Source organism: Gymnodraco acuticeps, unplaced genomic scaffold (assembly GCF_902827175.1).
Source record: "Gymnodraco acuticeps unplaced genomic scaffold, fGymAcu1.1, whole genome shotgun sequence".
NCBI lineage: Eukaryota > Metazoa > Chordata > Actinopteri > Perciformes > Bathydraconidae > Gymnodraco > Gymnodraco acuticeps.
Genome location: NW_022990440.1, coordinates 3804820 through 3825102, shown reverse-complemented (window position 1 = coordinate 3825102; position 20283 = coordinate 3804820). Strand labels below are relative to the sequence as shown.

The 20283-nt window shown below is 40.3% G+C and overlaps 1 protein-coding gene across 1 annotated transcript in view; it reads right to left on the bottom strand.

Moving 5' to 3' along the window:
- srrm4 (serine/arginine repetitive matrix 4) overlaps window positions 1-20283 on the bottom strand; it is a 99693-nt gene that overhangs the window by 19106 nt on the left and 60304 nt on the right. The window contains exons 2-6 of the mRNA XM_034225334.1: window positions 15515-15649; window positions 4661-4744; window positions 4469-4552; window positions 4354-4380; window positions 4070-4120 (exon numbers count right to left, since the gene is read on the bottom strand). Coding sequence (XP_034081225.1) covers window positions 4070-4120; window positions 4354-4380; window positions 4469-4552; window positions 4661-4744; window positions 15515-15649 — 381 coding nt within the window. The remainder of the gene's footprint in view (window positions 1-4069; window positions 4121-4353; window positions 4381-4468; window positions 4553-4660; window positions 4745-15514; window positions 15650-20283) is intronic.

The window sequence follows — 20283 nt, the reverse complement described above, 5'->3', positions numbered from 1 at the left end:
GTCTATGGCTATGACGCCCATAATGCTAAACGGGAGCAAATGTTAATAGGGGACCCAATTATCCCAGTGGTGTCCGCCGGAGCTAACGGAGCCGCAGGGGGCTAGCTCCAGCCGGCGTTCCGGAGCTAGCCCACTGCGGCTCCATTAGGTCCGGGCGGAGGAGTCCGTCTTTTCTCAACGTGTGACAAGCATTAAGAATAACAAAATATAGCTAATTCTCTTGCAGATTGTCTCATTTGATTATTAATGTAACGTTTATATAGGGGAATGACACTGTTAGCAGTAACTTGGTATGCATGTATTTCATGTTAGCTTAGCTTCTTAGCCTGAGCTAGCTCTGTTTACTTCCAGTTCGGAGGCAGCAGGTCCCGCCTCGGCTCCGCCTCTTTGCCCTTATTTGGAGCAGGCGGGATTAGACTCTGACGTCACAGTCGAGCCGTTAGTGGCCGACTCCGCCTACTAAGGGCTTCACGGCAACTCTTCAGAATCCTATGGGTGACGTCACGGACACTACGTCCATTTATATATACAGTCTATGGTTCTTACTCAATATCAAGCCACGATTATTGTTTTTATTTTAAATCGTATAATGTCGGACTTTTTTTGTAGTCTGTGAGGAAAAGAAATGGGGCTCAGAGCCTTAGAATACTGAAATCTGTATTTTTAAAATATTTTTTTCCTTCTAATTTGTTATTCTTTTCTAAATAACACACTGTTATTTACTCACTAATAACACACAATTATACTTGTTTTTATTTATTTGTTTAATTCCATAATCTCTGGCTTTTTTGGCGTCCGTCAGGACTGAATTTCAAAATAAAAATAACCGGAAACAGACGTAGGCCTATAAGGGACATTTCGAGCACCATTGCGATACACAGCCACTGAACTGATCCTCAGCTATGGTTTAAGCTCACTGATTGGATGTTTTAGCCGCAATACATGTAGGGATATGGTGTTAATGCCATATCAAATCCGAAAAACATTTCTGAGTTTAGGATGGCCGAAGACACTACACTACCCATAATCCCCAGCTATCGTTTAGGACTACTGTCCCTGTGATTAATCTTCAAGCTCTGGGATTGGATGTTGGAGTGGCAGTGCGCCAAGGTTACGCCGAGCGTCAAACAGCTGTTTGAAATGGAACAAAACCACGCCAGACTATCCAAAACTGGAATCGAACGCCCCCCCAGAACTACACATGCTGGCTATTGTGTTTCGCAAAATGTTCTATGGGACGTCTCTACTGAACGTTTTCGTTTTTCCCACAATTAGAAGTTGCCAGTATTAAACACATTGGTGCTATCAAATGTAAAACATATAATTAATAAATGGGTGAAAATCGCTTGTATCCATAATGTGCAGCATTAATATATACCCACATGACAGCTCATTGTTACTTTGTAATTCTACTCCACTACAATTCTGAGGTTAACCTGGTATTTTTACTCCACTACATTTATTTGAGTTACTTTGCAGATTCTGATTAATGATGTAAAATATAAACAACCCTTAAATCAGACTTTAGTTACACCTGAGTAAAATTCAGGTAAGGTGATTGTCAAGTGCCAACAATCAGGAGAGATATTTGATAGTTGGTGCTTGAGAAGACTAAACATTTATCTGCAATTGACATGAATGGAAACGAGTAATAAAGTATATTCATTACTAGTTATTCTCTACTAATAGTTAATTAAAGACTGTATATTATGGCTATTTTGCACATCCCTTTCAAGATTTCAAGATTTTATAAGGTTTATTGACATATCATATATACAACTATGGTGTAGTTATGCAATGAATGAAAAACTTGGGTCGCAGCTGAGGTTCCTCAACAGTGCATTACAAGACATCTATCAATATGTGTGTATACCTCCACCATTAAACTGTCATATTCTGCACATTTCTTATACTATCTATCTACATACATAAGAGTATAATTCATATGTATAATATCAGTTAAAATAAGTGCTTCAACATATCAATCAATCAATCAATGTTTATTTATATAGCCCAATATCACAAATGTTACATTTGTCTCCGTGGTCTTCACAGTTTGTTCAGAATATCAGTATGAGAAAAACGACACCCTCAGTCCCTAGACCCTCACATCGTACAAATAAACACTTCCGGAGAAAACCCACAGTTTAAAGGGAAAAATGGGAGAAACCTCAGGGAGAGCAACAGAGGAGGGATCCCTCTCCCAGGACGGACAGATGTGCAATAGATGCCGTGTGTAAATTGAAAAGATAATACATTTGCAACATAGGTAGTCCAAATATTTGGAAATGCATGTGTTTAAACATAGTTAACATTACAGGAAAGCAATATATTAGACGTTAAGTACTTTGTCAGGCTTAATATTTATCTTTTGATACCCCCAAAGCTTTTTTCTTATTTAAAAGAAGACCTTCATCTAAAGTATTATTTAATGTTTAAATAAAGGTTAATTCGTTTTTCTGTTTTGCACCTCCTCCTATTAATATCTTTGTACATCACTTATAGTATCTTCTTGATTTTTCATATTCTATATTTCTATCACAGACCTTCTACTTTCCCCCTATGAAAGTATGTACTCTTAATATTTTTTTCATCAAATATAACACATAAAACCAATAATTCAATAACGTGCTTTGACCACTAGGCGGTGCACACAAGGTACACACAGCCATAATAACTTTGTATTATTAGTGTAGGACACTTATGTATGTACAACAAGATGTGTAGTTTTATTCATGTTTTCACATAATTTTACAGCATATTGCTATATTATTTCAGACTCAGTATTTGCATTCTTATATTCAAAGAAAATCAGTAATATCTTTAAAAAGTACAAGTCCTTTTATATCAGCTGTGCACCGTTATGGTGTAAATATAATCTATCTATGAATTAGATCAAATGTAAAAGCCAGCCGAATTAGTGTTGATACTGCAAAGAGACGTACAGTGTATTGTGTAAAGAGAAATTGAAGATGTTGTTTAATTGTTGATATATTTATGATCCACTTCAAGTATTCAGTTTCGGCGGCATTTCTTCCAGTTTTTCCAAAGGTCTTCTCATCAGGGCTCTATAAATAAAGAACTACGGCAGATCTGTAATATGTAATGCAGCCGAACCGTGTATTACAATGCTGTTATGTGATGACTTTCAAAGAGAAAAGCAAAAACACTCGGAATAAAGTATTATTATTTTTTTTTTATTAAGTTTTTCGGATTTGATATGGCATGAACACCATATCCCTACATGCATTGCGGCTAAAACATCCAATCAGCGAGCTTAAACCATAGCTGAGGATCTTGGGTAATCAGTTCAGTGGCTGTGTATCGCAATGATGCTATGTCTGTTTCCGGTTCTTTTTATTTTGAAATTCAGTTCCTGACGGACGCCAAAAAAGCCAGAGATTATGGAATTAAACAAATAAATAAAAACAAGGATAATTGTGTGTTATTGGTGAGTAAATAACAGTGTGTTATTTAGAAAAGAATAACAAATTAGAAGGAAAAAAAGATTAAAAAAAATACAGATGTATTCTGAGGCTCTGAGCCCCATTTATTTTCCTCACAGACGACAAAAAAAGTCCGACATTATACGATTTAAAATAAAAACAATAATCGTGGCTTGATATTGAGTAAGAACCAAGCCCCCAGGAAGTGCGCCGGACTCAGATGAAAATATTCGTGGTGGCCAAACGGTGGTACTACATGGGGAAAGAGTGGTCTGTAAATCGTTGGATTTTTTTTTTTTTAACTAAATACCCAGTATGAACGTTTGTATAGCCCTTATTAAAAACATTAGGTCCTCAAGTTGTAAAATGTGCTAACGTTATTCTGAGAGTTATTTTCCTCGGCATTATGAATGCGGATCTAACCCACGGGAATGCACCGCCCGGCACGTTCATGTGACTTGTTCAGTACTACATGAGTTTTTGAATATCCATTTGTGAAAAGAAAATCCAATGACCAAAACCGGCTTACCATGGAGGAGGAAAAGGAGGCTGAGGGAATACAAAATAAAAAAAGTTGTGTATGATTTAGAGAGTACGTGATTCTAATGCAATCACAGACTGACCTTTTCTTGTGCTTGCGCTCATCCTTCCTCTTATGTTTTAAACTTGAAGAACTGGTGGGAAGAAAAATAATAGAATTAAGAGTGAGGCGTATAAAGCCTACACAAGCAGCCTGCTTTCTTACTCATACATGAAAGGAATTGGCTTTTCAGTTGGAAATCTTACCGAAAGCAGAAGCTAAATATTAACTACTTTAAGACACAAATTAATCCAGGTGTTTACATTTTGCTCTTTCAAATGAATATTTAACCATTTGAAAGGCATACATTTGTAATCAAACACATACCTGTGCTTTGACTTTTTGGAGGTATACCTGGAACAGGGGAAAAAAGAGGATTTCAGTTATTTTAAAATAAATGTCATGCCATATTTCCAATATTGTTGTAGAAAGCAAGAACTACCTATGCCGTTTGCTTTTCTTGGAGCTCTTCTTCTTCTTCTTCTTTTTCTTCTTCCTCAGCGGGGACAGGCTGTAGGAAGGAGACCTAAAGCCAGAGAACAAATAAACATGAACTATAGAGAGAACCAAGCTTCTTCCTGTACACATTTTCTTAGTTTGTTTAGTTTAGAGTCATATCATTTTGAGAACTGACCTTTTCCTTTTCCTCTTACGCTCAGACTTTCGCTTTTTCTTCTTCCCCTTGGGCCGAGGGGAGAGCTCCTCATCAACGGAGGGGCTGCGAGCAGAGACAGAACAGAGGGGGCACGTCAGTCTTCAGTGATATGAAATGGGGAATCTCAGCAGCAGCAGAGATTCTAATACTTCTTCCAATGTTTGGACTTTTGGAATTGTATTTACAGAATATATTGCGTTTGCTGAGAGTTAAAAGGTTATTCCACTCAATTTCGAAAAGTTACTTTTTGCTTCCCTCTTGTATTATCTACCAACACAGATAGTTTAAGTTTTATTTGCCAAGTTGGGGTATCCGTCTCTGATATTTCTTCCTCCACCTTATACAACAGAGGTTAATGGATTCTCAACATCCCAGTGGTCATGGGAAATAGGTCCATATTGGACAATTCTAGAGCTCGCAATTTAAATGCAATGCCAAAGATAAGTACATACATTCAGAGTAGGGTGGTCCTTAGTGCCATGCACATTTTCAAATTCATTTATTTTAAGCTCCAACCACCTTCATTCGTTATGATAGTCAAGAAAACTCTCCTGGTGAATTTTATTCAAATTCCAACAGCATTTACCCCTCCCTCATTAACCGTGAAGTTTAGCCTCACGTAGGGTGGTCCTTAAAATCGAAAGTCGGGAAGTCTAAGCTCCAACCCCCAGAATTTATTCTATTGGTCAAGAACACTCACATTCGACCTGGGCTGCCACACCAGCAGCCATGGTGCTGCAACTGAGGCTAAACTTCAAGGTTGATGAGGGAGGGGTAAATGTTGTCAGATTGAGGAAAAAATTCACCAGGAGAGTTTTATTGACTAATAGAATGAATTCTGGGTGTTGGAGCTTAGACTTTCCGACTTTCAATTTTAAGGACCACCCTAATACAGAGCGTGCCTGTGGCATTACATTACATTACATTGCATTTAGCTGACGCTTTTATCCAAAGCGACTTACAATAAGTACATTCGACCAGGAAGACACAACCTTGAAGAAAACAGAATCATATAAGTACATCAGGTTTCATAGAGCCAAACATTTCAAGTGCTACTCAACTGGCTTTAGGTAAGCCAGTCCTTTATTAGTATAAAAGTGCTTCGTTAATAGTTCTAACGCTCGAAGTGGAGTCGAAAGAGATGAGTTTTCAGTTTGCGCCGGAAGATGTGCAAGCTATCTGCCGTCCTGATGTCAATGGGGAGCTCATTCCACCATCTTGGAGCCAGGACAGCAAACCCACGTGTTTTCGCCGATGGGAACTTGGGTCCCCCTCGCAGCGAGGGCGCAACGAGTCGTTTGGCTGATGCAGAGCGTAGTGCACGTGCTGGGGTGTACGGTTTAACCATGTCCTGGATGTAGGAAGGGCCAGATCCATTCGCAGCATGGCAAGCAAGTACCAGTGTCTTGAAGTGGATTCTAGCAGTTACCGGAAGCCAGTGAAGGGAGCGGAGGAGCGGAGTGGTGTGGGAGAATTTAGGAAGGTTGAAGACCAGACGAGCCGCTGCATTCTGGATGAGCTGCAGAGGTCGGATGGCACATGCAGGTAGACCAGCCAGGAGGGAGTTGCAGTAGTCTAGGCGTGAGATGACGAGAGCCTGGACCAGAACCTGAGTCGCTTTCTGAGTCAGCTGGGGATGTATCTTCCTGATGTTGTAAAGCGTGTATCTGCAGCAACGGGTTGTAGCAGCGATGTTTGCAGTGAAGGACAGGTTGTTATCTAGGGTCACACCCAGATTCCTTGCAGTCTGAGTCGGGGAAACAACTAAGGTGCCGATGTTGATTGTTAGGTCAAGAGTGGGACAATCTTTTCCCGGGAGGAAGAGCAGCTCAGTCTTGTCAAGGTTGAGCTTGAGGTGATGATCAGACATCCACTGAGAGATGTCAGCTAGACAAGCAGAGATGCGTGCAACGACCTGGGTCTCTGAGCGGGGAAAGGACAGAATTAATTGGGTGTCATCAGCGTAGCAGTGGTAAGAAAAACCATGCGGGCTAATGACTGATCCGAGCGAGTTTGTGTACAGGGAGAAGAGGAGGGGACCAAGAACAGAGCCCTGAGGGACCCCCGTAGTTAATTGACAAGGGTCGGACTCAGACCCTCTCCAAGTCACCCTGTAGGTACGGTCTTTCAGGTATGAGGTGAGGAGGGAAAGTGCAGAGCCTGAAACTCCAAGTTTTCGGAGAGTGCGAAGGAGGATCTGGTGATTCACCGTGTCGAATGCAGCAGACAGGTCCAACAGGATGATGACAGAGGAGAGGGATGCAGTTTTGGCAGTGTGCAGTTCCTCCGTGACAGCAATGAGAGCAGTTTCTGTGGAGTGACCTGCCTTGAAACCAGACTGGTGCGGATCCAGAAGGTTGTTCTGATGGAGATAACAGGAGAGTTGTTTAAAGACAGCGCGTTCAAGTGATTTAGACAGGAACGGGAGGAGAGAGACAGGCCTGTAGTTTATAACATCAGACGGGTTGAGAGTGGGTTTCTTTAGGAGAGGGTTTACTCTTGCCTCCTTGAGACTGTTTGGAAAGTGACCAGAAGTTAGAGAAGTGTTGATGAAATGGGTGAGAAACGGTAGAATATCAGGAGCGATAGTCTGAAGGAGGTTTGAAGGGATAGGGTCCAGAGGACAGGTGGTAGGGCGGGCAGAGGTAATGAGGGTAAGAACCTCACTTGGAGAGAGAGGGGAAAAGGAGGTAAGTGTGTTGGTGGAAGGAGGGTCTGGTGACCCAGCGGTGAGTAAAGGTGAGTCAGAAAAAGAAGAGCGAATATCATCAACCTTTTTTTCAAAGTGGGTAACAAAGTCGCTTGACAGAAGTGAGGAGGGGGAGGAGCTTTTGGAGGGTCCAAGAGGGTGGAGAAGATGGAAAATAGTTTTTTAGGATTGGAATAGGAAGATTGGATCTTATCTTGAAAGAAAGTGCTTTTTGCCTGAGAGATCGAAGCAGAGAAAGAGGAGAGGAGAGCTTGATAGGTTAGGAGGTCGTCATGGTGTTTGGATTTCCACCATTTCCGCTCTGCTGCCCTAAGGACGGTTCTATTAGCACGCAGTGCATCATTTAGCCAGGGAGCAGGAGGGGACTGACGAGCCTGCCGAGATGTGAGAGGACAGAGCGAGTCCAGAGTGGATGAGAGAGTAGAGAGGAGAGTTTCTGCAGCAGAGTTTGGAGGCAGGAGATGGAACGAATCAGAGGAAGGGAGGGCTGAGAGCACCGACGAGGCAAAGGTAGAGGGGGAGAGGGAGCGAAGGTTACGGCGGACAAGTGCAGGATGGGAAGAGATTAGTTTGTTATGTTTGGAAAGGGATAGAGAGAATGAAATGAAGAAGTGATCGGATGTGTGGAGCGGGTTTACAGAGAGGTTAGAAGTAGCGCAGTTCCTTGAGAATAGACAGTGTGGTGGAGCAGTGTGCATTCAAAAATGACCAATTAAGCGTTGGGTTTTTTATTGACTTTAACCACGACCTTACCCTGAGCTTAGCCATAGTGCAGTTGCTATGCACACATTCAGTGGAACAAGATAATTAAAAAAACAAGCATTGTTCGAAGCGGATAACACAAAACAGAAGCATTGGTACTGAACAAAAGTGAAAAACAATCAATCTTGACATGCTTTCCAGGCAACAGGGTTGACGATCCTGTGGTGGTGCTCAAAGTATTACAAAATATCTAAAGTATTTAGGTTAATAGTGGTTCTTTGTCCATTTCAAATTTCACTTTTCAAGGCTGTGAGCGCAACTAAAGAGAATTGTGAACATTTGTTTTTGTGCCATAGCCCTTGCTGGAGGCAATATATTATAAGTTATCTACCAATTTGTACATGTGATGCCCCAGTGTAAAAGTTGCTTACTTTTCTACAGTTTTCTATACCTTTCAAGTCATAAAAAATTGTTTTCCTAAATTATTTTCCGGCAAATAACCCTCACAGAATGAGTGGGGTAAAATAATCCACATGACTCATGGCTGGCATCACACAACTGCACGCAAATGCATCCTGATTCCCTCTCACAACAAACACAAGCAAGATTATCTGTGAGCTGAATGTCCTATACCAGATGATCCCATCACAACAGGATGATGAAATCCTATCGGGACTGTTTTAAAGTACAAAGCAGATCGCATGCCAGTGAGTGTCACTGAAGTTGAGGCTGATGACAACATGGCCTCTCTCAGAGGGGGAGATAGATATGTGATACACCCCATCCCCTGCCAGCGCCCATAGCTTAAGCCTTGGAATCTGTGTTGTACATTTCTATTGGCTGTAATAATTGTATATTTTCTACTGTACCAACACATATACGGTACAAAACATAACCTGTAATCTTTCACTGTGTTCAATGTACATTCAGGCAATAATCCCTATACAATATTACCTTTATGAATGTAAGAATTGATTGTTTAATAATATCCTTTTTTTATCCTGATAATTAAAACATTTTGGATTCTTGTGAGAAAAACTATGTTAGGAAAAGTGTTTTTATTTATCTTAGGGATTCTCTATAATTCAATTGAGTATGGGTACTTAGAGAGTACTAAGAGACTTGTTTTACTCTATTAAGTGAAATATTGATCACTGAGCATTTGGGATCTGAGTAGCTGCGACTTGGCTGTGTGACCAAATTATGTCACTGCAGGTATATTTCTCCGGACCACAGGAAGCGTGCACATGAGCGTTCTCGCGCAAAAATACCAGTCCAAACAAATCCTTTCCAAAAAGGCATGTTTTGCACAAGTCATTACCAATAAACGAAACTTGTCTGATTCCATCTGTTGAACAGCTTGATTGCTGTCCAGAGGTCCGCTTAATTTTCTCTCTGAAAATGACTGATGTGCGAAGGGAGATGAGGGCCTTTGAAGCACCACAGGTTCACTGAGTGAGCCTTTCAAGTGCAGACCAACTGAATCTCATAAGAAGCAAAGACAGGGGGTGTGAGCGAGCATGTAGGGTGGTACAGGGTAAAGGAGAGATGTACAATAACATCATGTTGAATGCAACTCACTCCGGCAGCTTCACCTTGCCTTTGATAAGGAGGTTTAACATTTGCTTCATTTGGAAATCTGGAAATGGTGTCTGGTGTAGGATAAACCTGAATTGATGTAGAATGAATGTAGAAGTGATGGGGTAGTAAATAAGGGTAGTAAATAAGGGTAGTAAATAAGGTAGAGGAGGGAGTTGGCATGGAGACATGATGCACTACAACTACTGCACTGGCATTTACTCAGATACAGACAGAAATATATTTCTACATGCACACAGAAGAGTTTTATGGATTCATAATTGAAGCTTATCCAATGAACAATGCATCCGTATTCCCAGTCCACACAGAAGGTGCCTTTGCGACTAGCAACTCAAGGAAAGTCAACCTTAACCTTTCATTTGTTAAACGTCAAGTTCCTTTCACTACTTACTATTACATTTGTATGGTAAACTCCAACCAGCTTTGAGCCAAGCCTCTCAGATTTGTTTTGATCCTCCATCAAGTGAGAAACAAGCTTCAATCTTTTCAATCCCCAAGCACTAGATATATCAAATCTTTCTAACAAATAAATCCATAGGGAAGATCCAAAAAATATATTCTTTTCCTGGCAGCTCTTTTTTGAAGAACTAAATGTAATGATTATTAATTATTTGGTCAAGCAAAAACAAAAAACATTCACAGGATCCAGGTTCTTCAATTGTTATAAGTTGCTGCTTTTCTCTCACTCCTGTATGTTAATATAATTCTAAATATAATGTCTTTGTGTTCGAGACTGTTGGTCCATTATCAATATGACTTTTGAGACTCATTTCTGAGGTTTATTGAACTCAAGATAATCCATATATTAACCACTCCCTGAAATTGCTGTATGCAGTGTAGCATGGCTCTCATTGGCTCAGTTGTTTCTGGGGCCATTTAGATTAAGTGTTTACAAAGAGCCTTGCGCTAGACAAATGAACACAAGCAGCAGACTCCTCCTCGAGAAACATCTGCCGCCATCCACCGTGACTCAAGGACGTGGGGAAGGTGAAGCTTCAGCTGAATTCAAGGACACGCAGGAGTGGCAATCAATCAAGTTTTTTATCGATTCCTTCGTGACATACAAGTGCTAGTTGTTTTCTTCTCCACTGAAAAACAAAAGTTCCCTCCAGAGGAAGTTTCCCTCCCACACACTCCGCCCCTGCCTGAAACGCCCTGTGTGTAGTCCTTGGTTTACTTCCCTTTACATAGTGACATCACTATGTAACACTTCTATTGACTAGCGCTCCAACACATTGTACGTAATAGGCTAAGGGGCGGGACATCTCTAAGCGGTTGACCAATCACAACAGAGCCGCGCGGCTGACTGGGCTCTGGTTTCAGACAGAGGGTGAAAAGAGGTGCTGCAGCACAGGCAGTATGAGATGGATAAAGACCTTTTTGAACTTTTTGAGCATGGAAACATGTCACGGTAAAGGCACTAAACAATAACGAAACCTAAAAATCAGCATGACAGGGCCCCTTCAAGCACTTTCTTAATACTTGACTTTTGCATCGAACCAACAGCAGGTCACAGTTACAGGTGAGTGTGATCAGAAGTGGTCCGGACAGGGACAAACTGCACCCCAGCTTGATGTATGCGACTACAGAGCTCTGGAGACTATCTGCCTGTTCCATTGGATGTAGAAGACTGTCTCTCTATAATAAATGGCCCTGCTTGTAGTCGGCAGTTTGGAACTGAAATGCATTAGGGCTGATTAGACCGACCAAGCCCACGTACCCTCTCCTGGTAATGTGAACACTTTGTCACTCATTAACACTTCTACCATTCTGGCCTTGTAGGAAGAGAGCACAAGGAAAGCATTTGCATTTGTTCTTGCCAGCAGAAGCAGTTTCTTTTTGATGAGGTGGAGAGAATGAAAGGGACAATGAGAGAATAGTCAATTGCTGGCTACACTGGGAATGGTGATTGCGCAAAACAATGGCGTATGGAAAAAAGAGATTTAGGGGACACCTGATGAGAATATGCTCAATGCAGTCTATTTTCCTGAAAACATGTTGCTTTTTCCCGGGGTCGCTATCATGCACATGTACTGTAATTGTAACTGCATCTTAGATATGCTGTTATAGAAAAAAATACATCACTCAAAGCCCATATATTGTACATTTGGATATTGAATTTCTTATGTTTCTAGTGGGGTTGTCGAGGAATAAAACCTTTTCTGGGAACAGAATTAAATGCAAATGGTTAATTTCAGTGTCACTTGTTCTATTAAAAGATGTGTTGGTAACACGTGCTTTCTGAAACACTGTAGCTAATTTATAGTGTCTATAAGGGAGCTGCTGTCAGTTGGTTCTGTTTCATGTTATAATTAACATTGGTTGTTCTGCTGAATAAGGTGGCTTCTGGCCAATTAGCAAGATAACAATTCAAAGAACAAATGTCTTTCTCAACAGAGGAGAGTTTTCACAGGCAGTTGCAGTGCTTTGTAAATGAGACAAAGACTTTGGAAGTGTATCCACCTCATTAGCCACTTTTTACCAGACGGAGATGAATAAACACAAACAATTTATTTCGTTCTTGGTCATTTTTGATTAATTAATGATGTGTTTATAGCCAGAGATGCCTCTGTGTAGCTGTAGAAGCTTGATCCTGTCAGTAACTGAATAACCTTCCATTGCTCTTGATGACAATCCCATAGACAAAGTTCACCATTTAGATAAGTAGTGATTGTCAGAAAATATTGAAGTTGGAGGATTTATAACAGTATAGTCCCAATTCTCTAAAATCTGTTTTAGAATTCCTTTTAAAGTGATAATATTTAAAATCAAGGCTCAGCATGACCCTGAGGTCTGCATTTTTGGATATTTATCTATTCCAGAGTCAAGGTTAATAACCAAGTGTGATGAAAGCTGTGTTGGCTCCTTGGCTCTGAAACAGCCTTCTACTACAGCCCTGCCAACAATGTCTCTGCTTTAAATTTCACATGTTATTGAAAGGTTTTTCATAACAAGTATCACAGACATAACACATATTCACTGTTTTATTGTAAGATGACCTTTTTGAATAGGACATCTTCTGTTATAATGAATGTGTTGTGCTTTTATAAATACATATAATTATTTTTGTGATAATGACTATTATAAAAATCAACCAGCTGAATGTTAACAATTTTTAGGGTGCCTTCAAACCGACAATAAAAAATCATGCATAAAAAATGCAGCTCCTTCAGCAATTGCAGTTGTACATGTATCCAGTATACTACTATCATATTATATAATATCAGATAAGGCATGAGTTAAAAAACGTTTTTAACTACTCAGTATATGCACCAATGCTGTAGCTTGACTTTTTTCTAACTTTAATCTTGAAATGTCAAGTTTATTCTTAGCATTTCAACTTTATTTTCAATATTATAACTTTATCCTTTTCTTATTTTGACCATATTTTCAAACAAATAACATAGAAAATATTCATCCTCTGATTTATATCTACTAAAAAAGGCACTTAGACTGAAAGTTCAAGTTTATTCTCAAAATGTGAAAGAAGATCTTTTTTCTCTGATTCATTTTTTTGTCACATGTAAGGCAAGGCAAGGCAAGTTTATTTATATAGCACTTTTCAACACAAGGCAATTCAAAGTGCTTTACAAAAAATGAAAGACATTAAGAAAATGGCATTTAAAATCAATCATTAAAAAGCAAAGATAATAAAATAAACATTAAAAGAAAAAATACATGGATAAAAGTTACAGTGCAGTCTAAGATATGAATAGTTCAATTAAAAGCAGCGACAAAAAGAAAAGTCTTCAGCCTGGATTTAAAAGTATTCAGAGTTGCAGCGGACCGGCAGGTTTCTGGGAGTTTGTTCCAGATATTTGGAGCATAATAACTGAACGCTGCTTTACCATGTTTAGTTCTGACTCTGGGGACAGAAAGCTGACCAGTCCCTGAAGACCTGAGAGATCTGGATGGTTCATAATTTAGCAGGAGGTCAGAAATGTATTTTGGGCCTAAACCATTCAGTGCTTTATAAACCAGCAGCAGTATTTTGAAATCTATTCTTTGACACACAGGAAGCCAGTGTAAAGACTTCAGAACTGGAGTGATGTGATCCACTTTCTTAGTGTTAGTGAGGACTCGAGCAGCAGCGTTCTGAATTAGCTGCAGCTTCCTAATAGATTTTTTAGTGAGACCTGTGAAGACACCATTACAGTAGTCGAGTCTACTGAAGATAAAAGCATGGACAAGTTTTTCCAAATCCTGCTGTGACATCAGTCTTTTAATCCTAGATATGTTCTTTAGGTGATAGTAGGCTGATTTAGTAACTGTTTTAATGTGACTGTTGAAACTCAGGTCAGAGTCCATGACTACACCTAGATTTCTGGCTTTATCTGTTGTTTTGAACATTGCAGACTGAAGCTCAGCGCTAACTTTTATACGTTCTGACTTGGTTCCAAAAACCATTACCTCAGTTTTATCTTTGTTTAATTGGAGAAAGTTCTGACACATCCAGTCATTGATTTGTTCAATGCACTTACTCAGTGTTTGAATTGGAGCATAGTCTCCTGGTGAAATTGTTACATAAATTTGTGTGTCATCTGCATAGCTATGGTAACTTATTTTATTGTTCTTCATTATCTGAGCCAGTGGTAGCATGTAGACGTTAAAGAGAAGAGGCCCCAAAACAATGCGGGATTTTTGTGGCCTCAGGGTGAAATATAAGAAATCACTCAACTAAGATACATCAGACTAAACATCACAACATAGTTGGGCACAGTGCCTAGGCTGAAACTCTGAAAAGACTAAAACACTTTTAAACCTCATTATAGATACATATTTATTAAGCTTATGGGAAAGTGTACAAAAAAAGCAGGGTATTTTATCTGTGTAATAACTATTTAAATGAATGTTTTTGTAACTAAAATGATTATGATATGCTCTTGATATCCTTCCATAGGAAAACATTGGCTGGGCGGGTGATAATGATGTCACCAGGTCTACTTTCCTTAAGACATGTCTTGTGATTCCTCAGTGAAGTTAAAACAACTCACTGCTACTTAAAGCTGAAGTGCTCCAGTGCAACTTCAAATCGCAGAAAAAGGCTCTATTTCAAGGATAACAAACACCATACATCTTTCTCAGTGCGCTCCTTCTATCAGATGTTTCTTCTTGCACGCACAAACTAGAAAAATGATTATCACAAGCCGCATTGGCTGCATGTTCTCTGCACTCGCTGTCTAATTCAAAAACAAAGAGAAGCAGCCGCTGGGTAAAGTTCATCCGAAGAGAAGTGATTCATGTTTATGATCCTCTCTAACACCTCCAATGTGGCTTCCGTTGTGTTTTACATATCGCTGTCTGCTCCCCTGGTGTGTAACTGCAAAGGCTTTGAAGGTGTCAGATTAATTGAGAGGTTTCTTTTTAAAGGACAAAAATGCCTTAATCGATTTTTCCCACCTCAGAATAAAAAAGCCTGAAAACTATTCTCAGTGTGTGAAGGAGACTTTTGGTTTAAGGTGCTGGTGAAAAGAAAGGTTCTGAATGACACAGTGTGGGATTCCTCACAACATGTTTGTATTTCTCCACTGGGCCAGGGCTGATAACACTGTTTACTTTCCCCGAACCAGAATACAGAGATTAGCTCTGTTTTTCTCACCGAGAGTCGAGCCCTCAAGGAGTTTTTGGTGTACTGCTTTATCATCGGTACCAATATCTACAAAAGCATCAACCACAAAACTAATAACATCACAAACCATTCATCATCTGAAATGTTTCATTATGATCAACAATCCTACAACTTCAAGGGATGACTTTCAAGATCAGAAGAACTTCCTTGATGGTATTCAAGTGCTTTTTTGAAATCATTGATTCTCACTCACCTCCGGGCCCTGCGATGACTGTGGTGTTTGCGTCCTTTCCCTTTGATGCAGCCATTTCTGTCCGCGCTGTCCACCCTGGTGTCCACAACTTTCCTCTCATCAGTCTTGAGCGGCTGGCAGGCGGCTGTCTCCAAGCTGTGAGGCAAGGAAAAAAATTGAATTACTGTTTGCTCTCCTGCCTTTGCATGAGAACTTTTCTTAAAGCCTCTATCATACAAAAGTGAGGACGATTGTGGCATGCTTGGTTAGCCTTATTCACTCTGGTCTACTGGATAAGCATTTTATTCCCCTCCATTTCTCCCTGCCAGCCATTCTCTGGGGAAATTGGAGGGCAGCCATTTCCCATTCAAATCGAGGTGTCAATTGAAATGTTATTTACATGCTTCAGTTAACCTGCATTTTGGTAAAGGGTGTTTTCTATCTTGTGCTGGGCAGATGTAGTGACATGAGATGCATAGTTATTGGTATGGTTGAAGTTCTCTTTCAAATGTTTTTCTGATAAACCAGAGCTATACAATTTTAGTTAGCAGTCTATTTTAAAGCAGGCATACAAAATAAAAGGTTTAAGCAATTTTTAAAACAAGGTATATCATTTCTGACTTCCGAACAATGCTGCTTTAAGTCAGGTGTTCAAAATGTTCATCCATAGTCAAATTTGGCTGCAGAACAAATGACTAAATAAACTGAATGATTAGATGTGAGCACACAGTTCTAGCCCTGCCTATTATCCTCTGTTTTGGTCATGGGAGATTTGAGCGTAATTACACATTCTCCTCTTCTTCGAGTGGCTCCCGTCTGATTGTAATGAGAAGATAATCAGAGCCGGAGATTACTCCTCCTCTTCCCCCAGAGACGAGCAGGCAGGAGCCGTCCCTTTCCATCTTCCTCACCTTCACTTCCCTCTGATTCTCTGCATAGTAGGGGATTGCCCCCCGGCACGGAACTCATAATGTAAAATGGCAGACTGGGTGCCCCAACATGACCAAGGTTTGGAAGGTGATGAAGGAGATAAAGATGATTACTCTGATGAAGGAGGCTGATGGGAAAGGAACCTTCAAAGGTCCTGGTGATCATTGCAAATGTTCTCCAATGTTTGTTAGAGACGAAAATACAAGTTTGATAGTATTATTCAATGTATCGTTGCATGGAATTATTGCTGTTAGAGATGACAAATTGAGGATTGATGTATAATTATTTTTACAGTGGTTGATCATTTAAGACAGTCGATTGGTCTGTTCAATTTTCTATACTGCTCCTTAAGGCTGCATTTTAGTTGGAACGGAGTGTGTGTTTCTGCACAAATGTTAACATGGCAAAGTGAACGGGGAACATTCTTTGTTGGTGGCGTCAGGTCAAACAGCGAATATGGTTACATTATCTTTTCCGATCACCTGCGTACTTCACGACAGTTGTGGTTAATTGGTCGGCATCATACATGTCTGCCATGTCTCGAGGCAGTAATTTATTGGTATTTGATTAGTTATTTTGTAACAGTGACCATCTAAAATGGGAAATTATTTTCTAGACTAATCCCAGCTAACAGTAGGAGGTTCATATAGTGATTTTGTGCATACCCCAATAATAGGCCCAGCAGCACTTCTGCCTGATTTCAGCTATTTAATGTTCTCCTGCTTCCCTACTGCTCTTGTATTTGCATTTAGATGTAACTGCATTCCTATGTTTCTTATATGTGGGGGTGCATATTGAATGCATAACCAAAACCAACAACTGCGTAACTTCATCGTTACTTCACTGCGATCCGGCAATAATAAAGTAGAATATAAAGACCATGTTAAACCAAGGACATTTTTTTATTCCTAGGAAATCCTGGCACTATAGGTGAGTCATTCAGACCAATACAACACCAAACTCCTGAATTTTTTTACTCATCTGGTGCATTCTAAAAAATCCAACATAGCACAAGAATTCTGCAGAGTCACTGTCAATTCACAGCTATTAAGCAGACCTCATGTAAGGAGGTATTTCTCTGGATTTAGGCAAATATATTGATGTCTAAGACATTGCTAATACTTCCTGCGAAGATCTGAATATAAATAATTATACTTGACACAAAAAGAATGAAACATTTGCGCTGTCAAATGCTCCGTTCAAAGACCATGAATAAAGCAGAAGTGCAAGTGCAGTGGCCAAGGCTCATTGAACCGCCCTCCCTTCTGTGCATCTTTGTTATTTGCTGCCACTGTAAGAGCTGCTTTTGATGAGTTCTAAATTAAATCGATTTGGCCATCACGGATGCACATTCCCTTGATGATATATATTATATATATATATATATATCCCTCAATTTATGGCCCAAACATTCCAAGCTATAAGCACCAGGATTTATCTCGGACTGTTTGTATCTGTCACACACACAAACACACAGGCGTTCAAACAAACACACACAAGCATGGAAAATCCTTTTTGAAAAAGTCCTTCATAACCAGGCAGCGGTTGAAGGTATTTAAAAAGGGACAATTCAAAGCACCAGACTTGCAAAAAGCTTGAAATGAAAGCAAATACTGAGTCGATTAAGTGACAGTACTTGATGACGAAGAATTATGTGGACACTAATCCTCCAACATACTGACTGGATTTGTTTACCATAACACAGGTGAAATAAAGTCATAGGCTGGGATCAGCTCCATTACACTCCCTGTTGAAATAAGGCATGATGGGAATGCCACTCATTGAAACCATTGACTGCATACAGCCGATTCTGGAAGCATCTCACTTTTTGACTTTGTGACCCTTTCCTCTCATCATGTGTCATACTGTACATGTATGCCTCAGCACCACTGCCTTGGCGATGAGTAATTCTGTCACCGGAGGCTAAGAGGGGTGACCATGCGGTGACTAGCTCTCATTTAAGTCGTTGTCTCCTCTCAACATGGGGCTTCTCGGCCTTGTCATACAGGGCTGCTGTATGCTGGCACGTGGATGGATAACACATACTGACAGATGGTGCACACTGCAAACAGGAAGAGAGCACTCTTGTAAAAGAGAGTGAGGATGTGATTTTTAGATCCTCCTCTAAATGTGGGATAGATTGTTGCAGTGATTCCTGAAGTGAATTTCATCCAGAGCACTATTCTTTTAGTGCCACATATGTGTTAGTGCAAATGAGTTGAATCTATTAATTTACTAAATGTTTTAGCTCCATTTCATCATTTGAATGTATCCATTCATTTAGTAAACAAATGATCTTTGGATTACTGTTGGTCTGACAAAGTAAGCACTTTTTGAGTTACACAGGAATGATCCATATTTGAGAGGCTGAAACATTTTAATGACCAAAATGATAAATGGAGCAACATTTTGTATTTCATAGATAATACATCGTTAGTTGAGGCATTTCATTGCGTGTGGATGTCGTTTTCAGGAAACAGTGCAGGATTACAAATGTGAAACATCATCAATGGGTCTGTTGGTCAAGAAAAAAAGGATGGTAAAAGAGAACTTCTCTGCGCTGATATATTCATAGACCATCATCGACTGCCAGGTCCACGGGAGGATCATCGCAGTTTGTGTACAGTTTCATTGTCCACAGCCCATTTACGATGTTAAATTCAGATAAACTGCTACAATATCTGCCAGGAGCTGCTCTGTAATCTGCCAGCTGCTTTACACAACACTGCATGGCTTTATGTGGGAGGGCTCAAACTCACAACACCAGCTGACATTGTACAGGTGTGCACGAAGCAAAGAAGCATGCAGGCAGCCATTAAACAAACCAGCAAAACAGTGCTGCACAGCTACGGTGTTTGCATTAAAACCGTGTCAAAATCACACCATGCGATTAACACAGATTGCAATATCAGCTGCCTTCAATTACATTCTGCAAAACATGTTTTCATCTGCACTCGGCTTTATCAAATCAAGTGTTTACTCCAAGCATGGGAAGAAAAAACACCTGACAGTTTGCTTCAGGAGGCCTTCTGGGTACGTTTGAGTCTGTGCAGAGCTGGAGGATCTATCCACACAACAACACACACAGCACTCAAATGCAACCTTTTCCTTCTAACCCTTATGTCTATAAACATCCCACTGTGACAGAACAAGATCTTACCAGATAGATTTAAGAGGCACTAGAGGGGCATTTGTACATTTTCTGTGATTCGATCTGTCCCTGAAAGCGTAACAAGACAAATCCACTTTGTTGTGTTCTGCCGTCTCAGCGTAAATCAGTGTACTATCACATACTTTGCTTCTAGGGTCTATTTAGCACAATTATTTTTGTTTGATTAGACCAGTGCTGGATTATCCACACAATTTCAACTCAACTTAATACCTGTGTCCAGCCAAGAAATAGTCTAGTACATAACCATTAATGTGATGCCCCTGTGGGTGCATCAGTAGATAGGGTGTGGCTGTTCTGTCTGTGCTGCATTGGCTCCAGTGATTGCACCGATTGCAGTAACTCAGGGCACCTGGGTCTGGTGCTCTGCAGCTATCTTAAAGCCTCTCTGCTCCTGTCTGCTCTCTCGCTCTGTTTTCCTGCAGGCACCCGGCTCTGATGAGTATAACCAATGTGTTGAATTGACCAGTGTTGTGCAAATAAACACCTTTACCTACCCGTTGACATGTTGTGTCTCCTTTTTGTTGTGGCCTTTTGAGCCAGGTCGCAACAAATGGGGGCTCGTCCAACGGGTTATTTATTTAAAAAGTTTGTGTAGTGCTCATTGAGCAGCTGATTCATTGTTGTGGTCCAGCTGTGTGCTGGCTCTGCGCTGCTATTTGGGGGACACATCATGTCTTTTGGGTTTCAG